Source organism: Oenanthe melanoleuca, chromosome 13 (assembly GCF_029582105.1).
Source record: "Oenanthe melanoleuca isolate GR-GAL-2019-014 chromosome 13, OMel1.0, whole genome shotgun sequence".
NCBI classification, from domain to species: Eukaryota; Metazoa; Chordata; class Aves; order Passeriformes; family Muscicapidae; genus Oenanthe; species Oenanthe melanoleuca.
In genome coordinates, this window is record NC_079347.1 from 18,034,273 (window position 1) to 18,048,657 (window position 14,385).

Consider the following 14,385-nt stretch of genomic DNA (forward strand, 5'->3'; position numbering starts at 1 on the left):
CTGCCCATTACCTTTGAGCTTCCTGGCAACTCCCAGGGCTATAAAGTGACTCTGAAACTCCTGGAGTGCCCTGTGAAAACTGTGTGTATTCACAGCTTTGTCACTGCTCTGTGTTAAAGCAGACACACTTGATGAGAGCAGGGTTTCCTCCAAGGAAATGGCCTAAGCAGGGCTCCAGGCATCTGCTGGCAGGAAGAACAAAACATTCAGGATGCCTCTGGCACACGTGAGGTGCACTGCCCCAGCAGGCTGCAGGACCTGTGCAGCTGAGTCAGGATGATCCCTGTCCTGGGTAGGTGGAAGCTGCAGTGGAAGAGGCAGCCCTGAGCTTCAGGCACCTCAACTCTTCTCTCCCCCATTTGAGAATTCATCTGGGCTATGGAACTCTTCTAACCTCGTTGGTTTTCAACTTGAAGCTACTTTTTGAAAGAAAAACAAGATGTCAAGGAAAATTTTTCCAGGCTGCTTCTCTACAATGATATGGAAAAACCATTTTTTCAAGAAAACCTGCTGCCAATGCGGTGATCCAGAAACAGAAACCCAAAATGAGGAGCTGGAGAAGAGAGGAAAAGTAAGGAAAAGAAAGAAGAAAACTGAAAATAAACGAGTGATCATCTCCAATTTGCCCTTTGGAAGCAAGAAGTGGAAGGAAAATCCAAACAGATACTACGACTCCAATGAAATTAAGACCACAAAATATTCCATCTTCACTTTCCTCCCTAAAAATATCTACGAGCAGTTTCACCGCTTCGCCAACATTTATTTTGTGTTCATTGCACTGCTGAATTTTGTGCCAGTGGTGAATGCTTTCCAGCCAGAGGTGTCTGTGATCCCAATTTGTGTTATAATGGCCATCACTGCCATCAAAGATGCCTGGGAGGACTTTCGGCGCTATAAACTGGACAAAGAAATCAATCACATGGGATGCTGCATTTACAGCAGGTAAGCTTTGGGTTGCTTTTACTACCAAAAACCCTGGCTCAAGATCTTTTATCCATGGTGAGACTTTTGGTTTAAAAAAATTAATAAGTAACTGCTGAAAAATGCTCACTATATATCACCTGGTGTTTGTCCTGATACAGAAAAAAAAATAATTTTTTTTTTAGGCATTTTTTTACTGGGAAGTTTGAGTTTCACTACATTGGTGTGCCTATCAGCCTCTTAGACATGCAGTGTTCTGAAAATAGGTGCTTAAAGAGCTACAAAAGCTGAATTTCTAAGATATTTTCAAGAGGGTTTAATTCTATCGAAATGGGTAGCACAGAACAAGATCTGTCATGGGACTTGTTTCCATTCTTAGATGCCAAGAAGTTGCTTAAAAACATGGCCCTTTGAACTACATTTTATTTTATACTCTGTATTGTTGACTAGCTTTCAGTTATTTTTTCTTTCTTAGGCAGCATGTAAAATAAACTTGTAAAAACAGTCTAGAAATGAAAGATAGTAATATATGCCTCTGTTTAGTCACCTCTAAATGAATTAACTGCATATGTTTGTGCTCATTTCTTCGTAGTGTTTCATGACTTCTTGCTTTTAGGACATTCAGAAGATTGAAAATTATGTTTTATTGTATCAAAACTGTTCTCTCAGCAAAGTAGCAAATTCATTCTCCCTGATAAAATATCACATCTGGGAGTCAGAATTGCAAAACTTTCCATCTCTGTGAATGTGCCTGTCATCCCTCTAATCAGCACTGCTTTATTAAACATGTGCTCTCATGAGTAAGATCTTGCAGAACTCTGGCTTTTATCCCATGGGGCTGTAATTTCTGTTTGTTTCTCCTGCATGTGTTTGTCAGCTTTTTATTTTTATGTCCTGCTGGTTAAACAGGAAAGCAACAGGTTTGCTTGTTCAGGGGCTAAACTTAGGCCCACATACAGATAATGATTTTAAAAAGCAGTCATTAAAAAACTGCACTCCTCTCTTTGCCAACTTAAAAAATAAATTTAAAAAAAAAAAAAAAAAAAAAAAAAAAGCTGGCATTTTACAGTTTTCTAAATATTGCAGATGTAAGATCTCTTCCATGGTGAAGAAAGTTGATAATTGTAGTCTTTGGGTAGGGTGGCAAACTGCCTCTTCTGCCTGTCTTTGAAATTTCTATCTGGTTGGATGTTCCAGCTTTTCCAGTGTTGCATTAGTCTATAAGGCAATGGATTATTTGTTAATACTTGTTAAAGCCACTATGGGACAGAATATGTGGGGAAGTAGGTGCTAATGAATAAATCCACAGAAGGATCTTACTTATTTCCTCTTTACACACAGAAACCATGTCTGAAAGCTTTTTACCTTGAGAACATGAGAAGTAGGGAACACAGTAGAACTTGTTGTGTATAAATGAAAAATGAAATTACAACATATATTCAGATCCAGATTCAAGATTGTTATGCAGAAACACGAGATGAGCCTGCCTTAAAATTGGTTATTCCATCCCATAAAAAAGATTTTGATCTATGAATCAGCCTTGCCTAGGATCTTCTCTTTCACCAGTTTTATGGCCCAAAAAGGTGGTGTAAGGGAAAGGAAAATGAGAAGGGCTTCAGACTACAGATTCATCCTGTCTGGAAAAATTGTGGGTAATAACAATTGCCATCAGATCAGTCACTACAGCTTATTATATTATGAATAATTGCAATCAGGCTTCTCTGGTGCTTTGGGAAGCTGATATTTCTTGTTCTTCTTGCTAGCTGTGAAGTCATGGAAGAGCATGATGTCTTCTAATTTTCTTCCATATGAATAATGAAAAGAGGTAATTGTTTTAACGTAAGTGAAAGCCTTTTTGGGATACTGCAAATTTTGTTTATCTTATGGCAGCAAAAATTATTTCTAACAGAAAACTGATCTTCCATCCTAGATGAAATATTACCTACATTTTAGGAGGTTATCTTGGAGTATATGTTGTCTATTTCAGATGTTAATCAGGACTCTGGCACGTGTTCCAAAGAAATACAAAGGCAAACAAAACTTTTCCTGATGCTGAATGTATTTTCTTGAAGACCAGGGGAAATGCAGCAACTTGCCTTCTTTCAACACAAAGCAGGGGAAATTAAAATTAAATAGGCTGGCCTGTAAACATATTTATTCTAATTTTCTTTTCACAGAGATCAGCTGAAATGGGAAATCTAGTCTGCTGGTCAAATAAAAGACAAGACACTTCCAGTAGTGTATTTAAAGAATGTTTAATTGAAAAAATGAGAAACAATTAATATGCATTAAAGTGTCCTAGGGATATGCAATAACCTATGATGTTTGATTGAGGAGCTTGTACTTTTGGAAACAAAACTTTTGGAATCATAGAAGACAAAATGCTGTGCTGTTGGGGCAAATCACACAGCACCAAAAGGAGAGCACAAAAAATTGAATTGCAGATGATACAGACCTGTGTTTAAGCATCTGCTTTCTCGTGGTGTTCTTTAAAATATACTTTGTCTACTCTAAAATTTTCCAAGCACGGCAGACTTCCATTACTACAAAATGCCAAAGCATTTTCTATGATAGTATACTTTATTATCCCTCCTTAATTGCATTTAAATTTCTCAAGTCACCTGATTTCATGGAACCATAATTAACAGCTGATTACAATTTCAAATATGTCAGATTTCTATCATATTCATTTTGTTGCACCCAGATGTGGGGAGGGTCTGTGATGATGCAGAGTCCTCGGGCAGGTACAAAAGACAAACCAATTTATTGCAAAAACCAGGCCTTTTCAAGCAGTTAGGCCTTTAGCAGTTCCAGTGTTTTAAAGTGTAACAAACATCATTCAACCAACCACCATGCACCATGATGTGAACAGGCAAGAGTTATAGAACTTGTTTTTCTGCCTCTAATTCAGCTGACTCACTTTCCCACAGTCCTTTTCTACTTAGCAGGCCTGAGCCATGATTTTAAAAGGTTAACAAAGCCCTTATTTTATAAGGTTTTACCTATATTCAACACCCAGAGACCTTTTCAGTCAAGACTGGCACAGATTGCTCTTTTCATCTTTCTTGCCAGCCAGTCCCTCCAAACCCACCATGATTATTTTTCTCTAAACTCTCTTCAGTTTGTCATTAACTTACTAGCAGGGGCCAGCACTGAATGTGGTATGCAAATCTGAAAGTGAATGTCAATGCAATAGTTGCTAAAGGCTATTATTCAATTTTCTTGCAGTTCTATAATATTCAAGGAACTAATTGACATGTAATTATCATATAGCTTGGCTGTGATATATCCCAGGGGTTATATCAAGTTCTGAAAATACTTCATCACATCCAAACATGTTTTTGCATCAATTTCACAATCTTGGAAGATTAAACCCATTTTTTCCTCAGTGTATTAGCAAACACTAAAATACAAATGCAAGGGCTATGCACAGTTCAGTCTGGCACAGCAGCAGCCACAAAAACATTAATATTATTTAAGCCATTCATATTTCTTAATTTTAAGAACCTAAATTCAGATATCTGAGACAGTGACTCAGAGAAACCTCGTTTATATGCCTTGAATCATCCTGTGGATCTTTTGAAGAGGCAGGTAAGCCAACAGGCATCCTAAATGATTACTCTTTCCATAGAAAATTCCTCTGTAATGCTTTCAGGCCTTGTGGTTTTCAGATAGTTCCTAAAGCATCCATCTCCTCCTCCTCTCTAAGTCCTCTGAGATCTGTGCTACAAAAAATTTAGGCTGGCCATCACTCTGACTCTGACTTTTTGTTGCTTAGTGTAAGGTTTTAGAACATTTAAAGATTTTTACATCAGCACTAACTCTGGGTTAGCCCTAGAGCAGAGGTACAGAAAGAAGGAAAAAACAAAGTTCTCATAAGTGTTACAGGACATCAGAACTGCCAACAGCTGAAGAACTGAAAGTGGCTTAATCTGGACCCACTGTTTTGAAAGAGAATTAATATTTTTCAGTTTTTGAAGCAATGTAATCCTGTGCTGCAGTTTTCTCTCTGAAATGGAGATTTGCTTGCCTACATGTGACCATACATACAGGGTAATTTATGGTTTTTATGGGAAGTGGGCAGCAAAGCAAAGGCTGCCTTTCCATTTGACCCTCCTTGAAATGCTCTGTTCAGCTGGATTTCTGAATGGAGAAGAGATCATACTTCCCATGGATGTTCCCCATGTCTGGGATAGTGCCTGGGACTGGCCAGGGATGCAGTGACAACACAAGTATGGGGCATCTGGAAGAAAGCAGAGAAAAGGGTAGGGGACATGCTGGAAAACAGGAATTGACCTACTGTCAAATCTCAGAGTTTAAAGAAATTTTTTCTCTGGACTCAGAAATATCATATGCAAGTTATTCAGCCCAAGGTGAACCTGAAAATTTGTAAAGTAGAAAGCAGGATGAGAGGAAAATCCCATCCTGCCAAGGGCACCGTGAGCAGAAAGATTTCTTGCCAACACTTTAAATTAAAGTGTTGGTCAGCAGCACTGAGTTTTCACTTGTTAGAGAGCCTTTTCTTTCTGATTTATTATTTTTGTTTTCTGACAAAGCATAACTTTATAGACCAGGAACCTGCTGAAGGCTTTAGTGTGTTCATTTTATACACAAAAAAAAAAAAAAGTCTAGAGCCTGTGTCCCACTCAAAACCTCACCACAGGCAAAATTGCAATCAGTTTTCTTGGGCAGATCAATATCAAGCCTTCTCCACCTCGGTGGTACCTTCCCTGAACAGAGCAGGAATCTCTTCAGTTGGAGGCTGAAGACCTCCTGAGTGAGTTTAATTCGTGTGCTTGGATTGGTTGCAAGCTGCTGTCCCCCTGCCTAACATCAAACAAGAGTGTGCTGTTCCCTGGCAATGGGCATCCCCTGCTCTGTCACCCCCATAATTTTTGTCTGTACTTCATGAACTATGGAAATTTTGTGCCTAGTTTAGCTGTGGATACCTGAATTAGCAGCGATTTTGACTGAAGGCACAAACAGTGCCTTCTGCTTGAGGCATTCTTCAACCTCCCAGTGAGCTGAGAAAATGTCCTTAACCAACAGAACACTCAGGTGTGCTATGTCACCCTGACACTGCTGGAAACCAGGGGTGCCAATATCAGGAAGAAATTAAAGCACATTGTGTGGGGTATGATGATTGCATTGTGAAGAATTAGGGGACATGCTGAACTGACTGAAGGCAAACCAACTCAGCTGGTTCAGGCAGCACCACCTGGAAATGGAAAGCAGTGGGGCAGTAATCGTCAGTCAGGGTGCATTGCTACAGTGAGGATCCTTGATCTCTGTGGAAGAAGATCCAAACTACACATTACTAAAGCTACCACTGGCTGGTGTTTGCCTTAACTGGTCTTTCCTCAAGATCTATTACCTGCCAAGGCATTTAAAGCTGCCTCACAGAAAAGGTTCAATGGTTAGCAGACAGCAGCAGGAGCTAATGACTAAACATTCACACCAAGTAAAGAGACTGCAGAATCGTGGCCTCATGGCATTAAGGTGCATTCTAACTGCCTGAACTTTTTAAATGCCATTAAAACCTGGAGAGTGGCAGGTTTCTACCATGTGATTCAAGAGCTACATGCTCATACAAGGATATGATTATCAAAAGAGCTGATGCAGGCTGTGCTTTCCAGAAACTTCACCATGAAGAGTCCCTAGAAACTAATGCTAATGATTAGGAGACATTAACTGAGTGACCTTGAAATTATCTGTTCCTACCAGCTGGTGCCAGGAATAATTGTAACAACAGTATTTTGTTCAAGGCAGTAAAAAAAAAACCAAAAACATTTCCCTAAATACAAGAATCTACAGTAAAATAAATTAACCGAGTAAAGTCTAAGCAACATGCTCTTTACATCTATTTTATTTTATTTCTTCAAAGGTGAGTTAAAAGAAATCCAAAACCATTTATATGAACAATAATACATTTATTAAATTCTGGTACTAACTTAAAGTTTATGTAAGCTTCAATTGGTTAAAAAAGTTGAGCATAGGCTTGTATCATTGAGAAAATAATTTACCTGTTATGATGCTTTAGGCAGTTTAAGCATGTAAGAATATAGGGTCTGTTATTAGCATGGAGGAATTTGGAATACTGTTTTTTATAAAACAGTGGTTAAAGGAGGCCATTTTCAAATACAGCATTCTAGCAAATTTACACACAACAAAATATAAGTGTGTAGGTTTCTCTCTTGATCACACTGATATGTTTTTCTAGGTGCCATGACCTGGTGATAATTTGGGGGGGTATAGCACAGGGCAAACAATATCTTCATTTTGAACTGCAAAGGATCCCAAGATGGAGCCTGCAATAGTTCTAGAGAATAAGATTGACTGCACTAATTGTCTGATAAAATGTTTCTGGATGACAAAGATTTCTGAAAACAATCTAGGAGACACACATGCAGTGGAGTGCACGTGAAAAATTACTTTTATTTAATCTTTTCTATATAGCAAAACAATAAATTTTATTTCCCTCCATTCACCATGTATTTTCATCCAGTTTTTGTTTGAAACTTATCTTTATTGAATCCAAGGAAGTGAAATCAAATTGACACAGTCAATAATTTATTCAAGTTCACCCATGATCTCCAACTGCAGCAGGAATTTTTTATAGTAATTTTATTTCCCCAGAAATTACTTCATAAAATCTGTTTAGTTCAAGCCTTCTGTTCAGATTTGATGAGTTTAATAACAGTTCTGGCAGACATAATTTTGACTGTTCAAGGCCTCTTTTCATTTGCAGCATCCTTTGAGGGGCATAACCATGATATCTATTAGCAAGGGAACGGTTTTTGTAAGTGCTTTTCATGAATTCCCTGGTAAAAGAGAAAAGGGGCTGAGGAACTTTTATCTTACATCTTGCCTCCAGTGTGCCACAGCCCTGATAACACATGCTGTAAGAATCAAGTATCCAGATTCCCACCTATTGAAAATCACCACATCTTGTTTATTTTATTGGTTCAATACATTTACCCTTTTTGTATGTTTCTTGTCAGACCACCTTGGGTTTATTAAGTTCCTCTGTTTATTTAGCAACCAGAGCTTGTGCTATTAACTTTAATCACTGAACAGAAAATGGGCAGTGTTCCCAGTTACAGGGATTGCTGTAGGGAAACTGCTTCATCTGAAAAATCTTGTTAGACAACTAGGACAATGCTGCCATGGGGTGCACCAGTTTCATCATGAAATACTTCTCTTCCTTTCATCCACTGGCAATTCTCTACAAAGTTGTAGAAAAGCTTTGTACTATTTTTAATATTTTAAATTATTAATCATATCATATAATAAAATTTTTAATCTTACAGCTCCTGATGAAGAGCTTTTTTCAGGAGCATAAAATGTGTATTCTTTGAATACTCATTGGGATAGAGTGACAGCTCACCTGAATGCAGGTTTGGGATTCTAGCAATCCCTGAACTGTAGTGTTTGTGCTAAGTATGGATTTTCTTCTGATGTGAAAGAGGCCATTTGGCTTTTCTGACTCACTGTCTCCTCTGTAATTAGTGATTGGGTAGAACCTACAGGCTTTACATGTAATGTAGGTTAAATGGGGAGTTACTGAAAAAAAATTTACAAGTCCATGATTTCTGTGGATTATTTGGGCTAATCTGGTTTCTTTCAGCTGATGTGGAACACAGCCAGCTGGACAAGGCCCTTCTATAGCATTTTATAAGAGGATAGAATCAGAAATATACTCTGTAAACTTCTGAATTGTGCAAGAGTTGACGTAGAGAGAGGTAGGATTGCCCTGCAGAAGCAGCAGTAAACATTATATGCAAACTATAAATGTCATCCAAATGTCTAGAATGGCAAGACATCTACTTCCTCTAAACTGATCTTGTACTCCTTCATTCATGTTTTAAACAAACAAATTAAGAAGTCCTATTCAAAAGGTGTTTGGCACAGAAAGGATTGGTACTTACATAGTTGGTTTGTTAACTAAGTATCTGCTTTGTAGAGGATTAAATACTGACATACACTTGCTAAAATACTTTTCAAATAGAAATATAGCTAGATTTTTAAAATGCATAGCAACATCTAATTAACTTACAACAAACCTCTGTTCTTCAGTGTGGTTTTCTTGGGTTGCAAGGCAGGATGAAACCAAAAGTGGTTGAAACCATCTGTTGAAACCAGGTGGGACAGTGATCATTGTCTCCAGGGGGGGAATATCCTCTGCTAATGGGCCATTGTTAAACCAGCTGGGCAATCATCTTCATGTTTTCTACAACCCATCCTCCCTCCAGGAGATATCTCCTGTTAATGGCCAGTGAGTCCCAGGGCATGACTGATAAAATTCCATCATCCCACTGGGAGATGCTCCAGCCAGGGGAGGAGCCAAGCCTTTCCTACCCAGATAAAAACTGAGATTTGGAACATTACAGTCAGCTTTTTTTCCCCTGGATTCCCAGAGGAAGACCAGGCCTATCTTCACCACTGGGCCTTCAGAGGAAAACTGTACCCTTCTCCAGCATTATTGCTTCAACAGAGCCACATCTGTCACTCCAGCAGGACTGTAGCCACTCCTTGATTGGACTGCTACCAACACCTTGAACAACAGGGTGTCAGGTTATATTCTCACTCTATCACTGTTTTGTTTTTTGTATTACTATATTTTTATTTTAATTTTCCTAGTAAAGAACCATTATTCCTATTCCCATATCTTTGCCTGAGAGCTCCTTAACTTCAAAATTATAATAATTAGGAGGGAGGGGGTTTACATTTTCCATTTCAAGAGAAGCTCCTGCCTTCCTGTCCTTCAAACCAGGACAGTGGTCTTTTATGTCTGTTGTTGAGTAAAAGGAAAGAGACATGCAGGGAAGTTGAATCAGACAAAATAATAATAATGAAAAATTCAGGAAAGAAAAACTAATGAAAGATGAAAAAAATATTACTGCAACCCCATCGTTTAGTAAGTGCTCAAAAAGCAGCAGTAAAGGGTTTCAAATAATTAGATTGGGAGGATATTTTTTTAATAAAAACTGAGTACCACTGGGAAATGGGCAGAATTTAGCTTCTTGTATATCACTGCTCCCCTTCTCATGATACAAACACTTCAATGAAAGGTGGTATTCTCCATGCAATAGATGAGGATTATTAAAAACTTACCCAACAATGAGACTCTGAGTCATTACAAAAGGACTTTTATTGTCTATCTGGTGAAGTATCAGGAGCATTTTTCCTCTCAAAGAGCAAGGCAAAAGATAATTCATTTGTTTATACTGAAAAAATAATTTCCTCTCAAGGATTTAGAGCAACCAAGCAATTGTTGCAGTGCATTTTTCCCATTGACTAATTTTAAAGATTGTTGTGGAGTTTCTGGTCTGCTTAGATGGTTAAGAGCTGTTGAAGGATTAATTACTGAAAATTCAATATTAAAAAAATCTGTGATTTGCTGAACTTAGTTCCTTGATGAAATAGTAATTTCTTTTCCGTGAACCCCATAGGCTGTTTTTCTTTTACTTTTTTTTTATTTTTTATATTTTGTGATAATTTAGAAATTCTTTGTTTCTCACTTTAATTTTTCCATTAAACTTGGGCTCTGGTTGTATTTTTTTTTTTTTTCTTAATAGTAAGGAATAATTTGTCAGTTCTTCTACCTTTTGAAGTCGTTTCTGTGCACTAAGCTGCAGATTTCTAACTTCATCTTGTGAGTTACAAACTGGAAAGACCTGAAGCAAGTGCAGCTGAGGTATCAGTTTGCTTCTTTCAGGATCCATGTGCTGATGTTGGAAAGTATCTAGGAAAACAGTCACAGTTGAAAACAGCCACAGTCAAAAACAGTAATCTAAATTTCTTCAGCAAGAGACTTGAAAGTACCTCTGTTAGTCTGAATTGCCTTTGCTGTGCAGATTATAGGACTAGTGCTAGAATGAAAGAGAGCTGCTGTAAATTTTTTATTCCATGTAAAGATTTAGTTTGAATGTGACATATGGTGAAGTGGTGTTAGGGACATGTCTGAACCATTAATTTCTGTTTTCTGTGCTGTGTCCTTTAAAAGAAGGTCAGTGTGCCCCCCATCCCCTATTTTCTCTTTTTGAAGCCCCAAATCTCAGCTGTCCTGCCTTCCTAGTGTCGCTCATCACCCATGATACGCTTTCAATGCAACAGGGAGGAACATGCTTATGTGGAGAAGTGCTGGAAGGATGTCAGAGTGGGCGACTTTGTGCAGCTGCAGTGCAACGAGATCGTCCCAGCAGACATCCTGCTGCTCTACTCCTCTGACCAGAACGGGATCTGCCACCTGGAAACCGCCAACCTCGACGGGGAAACCAACCTCAAGCAGCGCCGCGTTGTGATGGGCGCCAGCAGCCAGGTCAGTCTGCAGGCACAGCCAGGGCCACATCTGTCTCCAGCTGTGCCACAGCCAAGCTGCCACACCAGGGGATTTATCTCAGCATGGCAGTCTGAAGGAAGGGTTTCCCCATGGATTCTGTGTCTGCTGTGTCTGACACACCACGCTCGCTCCACAGGCAGGTGGAGGTGTGGGAGCTCAGCTGGGAGCTGCTCTAAGGCACACTGGCTTAGAGAATTCATTCAAAGAATGGAATCCTGTGTAGGAGTACACTGAGGTAATTTTTTTTTTTTTAAAGTTATATGTTTCTGGTTGATTTTGAATTCTTAAAATCACCGTTTCTTTTTCATAGACAGTATTGATTCCTTTTTACACTTTAGAGCTATATTCGTGTGGCTCATGTTGGATAAACCTGAAGTAAACTAGAAAATATGACTTAGGGAGAGTTGTTACATTTTCAAGTATCTTTAAAAACACGGCAGGACAGTTTCTCAAATAACTCAGAGCAAGTTTAAGGAGTGGCAGCATGTGAGGAGGAAGACTTTGTTCCATTGGCATCACTCCAGCAGACAAGAGATGAAACCTCACAGATAATTCTAGGAATTACATGAATTTATTTAACAATTAGTACCAGTACCACTAGGAAGATCTTCTGGGGTTACTGGTGTAGCTGCCAGGGAGCAACCAGACATTAAATAAAAGCACACCATTTCCATGGCCAGTTGAGATCAGGTGCTGTACTACAGTGTTATTTGTTGTTGTTTAAATGGAAATCACTTTGCAAAGACAATTAAAGGCTTTCTCATATTGGGATGCCATAGCACATAGCACAAGCCTTTTCCAGTGCCTTCCAGTGACAATGAGGAAGAGATTCTGTTCTGAGAAACATTGGAAATTTTAATATGTAGAAAATTAGCAGAAAAACAGTGAACTGGCTACTTAACATTTTTTAAGTGTTGCATTTTTGTCATGTAGTTCCAATTCACATGTCAGGTTTTCCATCTATTTTTCCTTTAGGAGGAGAAAAGGGTGCTCTACCATTACACAAAATGCAAATTTTGCTGCAGTTGTTTGTAATGTGAGGTCTTCCAGACTGCCTATTAATGGTGATTTTCTTTAGACTTTGAGTTGTTGTTGAGATAAACTGTGTGCCTAGGACTGTCTATACTCAGGAGCTCCTGTTGCATTAAGAGTGGAATGCAGACCTGGCCATGGTGGCAGCCAGTGCAGGAAGGTCAGAGCTGACAAATCCACCTGCATCACCTGCTGTTGTGGTGTGTTTGTGTAAACAGTGAGCTGGATAAAGAACCCACAGTATATCTACTATCACATTCAGCTTTTGGTGTGCCAGCTCCTTCCTTGTTCTTTGAGCTTTGCTTAGTCCTGTGACTTATGAACTGCATAAAACTCCCTCAGCTGTAATTCTGCCTGCAAAGTGACTCTCTAAAGAGGGAGGAAATAAGTATGAACTGGGAGAAGTTCTTCAGTTTAGGATGCAGGAAAAGTGGAGAGAGACTATTTACAAGAGCATGGAGGGACAGGACAAGGAGAATGGCTTCAAACTGAGACAGTAGGTTTAGATGAGATATTAGGAGGAAATTCTTCCCTTTGAGGAGGGTGATGCCCTGGTACAGGTTGTCCAGAGAAGTTTTGGGTGCCCTATCCCAGGAAGTGTCCAAGGCCAGGTTAAACTGGGCTCTGAATCCACCTGGTCTAGTGGAAGGTGTCCCTGCCCATGGCAGGGGATTTTAACAGGATGATCTTTAAGGTCCCTTCCAACCCAAACCACTCTGTAATTCTGTGTATGCTTAGGAATACTGAATACAGCTCTCTGTAAAAGACTGAGAGAAAGGAATTTTTTTCCCCGTTTTTTGACATTTTTCTAACTTGAATTTTCAAACACAAAATTCTTGTCATCAAAAGAGAAAAAAATTTGAGACAAGAAACATTCTTCTGTCCCTCTTTCCATCTAGAAGCCTAATAGTTTTCTTTTTTAGCAATGAACATTCCAGATGACTTTATCTTCCTGTTCTCCTGTTGTACAAATACTTCAAATATGAACTGATTTTTCTTGTTAAGTTCATGAAGTTGAACAAGATTCAGCAGAGGTGAAAATTCTCTCTTAGACATTATGAAAGTATTCATCCAGATGGGTCAGAAGGTATGCAAAATGCCCTTATATTCCTGAAGCTTTTATATTTTCTCCAACAATTTGTTATCATATTCTCTACTTTTTTGTACTTATACATATGAGTATATTAACAAAGGAATATATGTATAATTTATGAAAAAAAGAACAAGAGAGAAAATAATGTAAAAATTAAAGCACAGTGCTTGCTTTAGAAAAAGGCAGGCAGGCCCAGTAGCAGATTTGATTTCCAGATTTACTAATAGAAGACTTTGTATTAAGTGAGCTTCAGTTCTTTTAAAAATTCTGTGGCACTGCAATAATTATCTTTCACATTTTTCACATCCCATTTTTATTACATTTTCTTAATCAAAAACCAAAGTTCTCTGTGTTTTTCAGTTAAGAGTAAATCACCACTTGAGAGGTCAAGAAGCTCTCATTCTGTCTGTTTTCTGGGCTGATTCATGCAGTCCAAACCCTGAGCTGTTTCCCTGAACACTGGGGAACTCAAATTGTGTAACTCAGTTCAGCTCCAAACTCTGAGTGAGCCCTTAGCCTGAAAAGTTTTGTCTCATTTTGTCTCTCCTGGCAGTGTGGGTTTATTCTGCTGCCTTCCCTCTTCTGGATTTGTTCATCCATTTTAGGGTTGGGTGATGGAGATTTTTATGCTGTTAGTCTTGCTTTTTGTTTTCTTTGATTACAATACATTCATTCAAATATGTGGTCTCTTTATGATTATCCCATCCTGGACACTAACATACATCTTCTAGCATAATCAAAATTCCTGTTAAATCCTGAAATTACTATCATTTGACTTTTTTCTTGGTTGACACTTGGTTTTCTTTTATAAGTAATCTTAATATTTTATAGAATCATAGAATCCCAGGATGGTTTGGGCTGGAAGGAACATTAAAGTTTATTTTGTTCCAACCCCCTGCCATGGGCAGGGACACCTTCCACTGTCCCAGGCTGCTCAGAGCCCTGTCCAGCCTGGCCTTGGACACTTCCAGAGATGGGACAGCCACAACTCTGGGAA

At 38.7% G+C, this 14,385-nt stretch overlaps 1 protein-coding gene across 1 annotated transcript in view; it reads left to right on the top strand.

Annotated features, from left to right (window-relative positions):
* Positions 1 to 259: 259 nt before the first annotated feature.
* The window catches only part of ATP10B (ATPase phospholipid transporting 10B (putative)), a 46,056-nt gene continuing 31,930 nt past the window's right edge, over positions 260 to 14,385 (top strand). The window contains exons 1-2 of the mRNA XM_056502418.1: positions 260 to 942; positions 11,038 to 11,242. Of these exons, the coding sequence (XP_056358393.1) occupies positions 440 to 942; positions 11,038 to 11,242 (708 nt within the window). The 5' untranslated portion in view covers positions 260 to 439. The remainder of the gene's footprint in view (positions 943 to 11,037; positions 11,243 to 14,385) is intronic.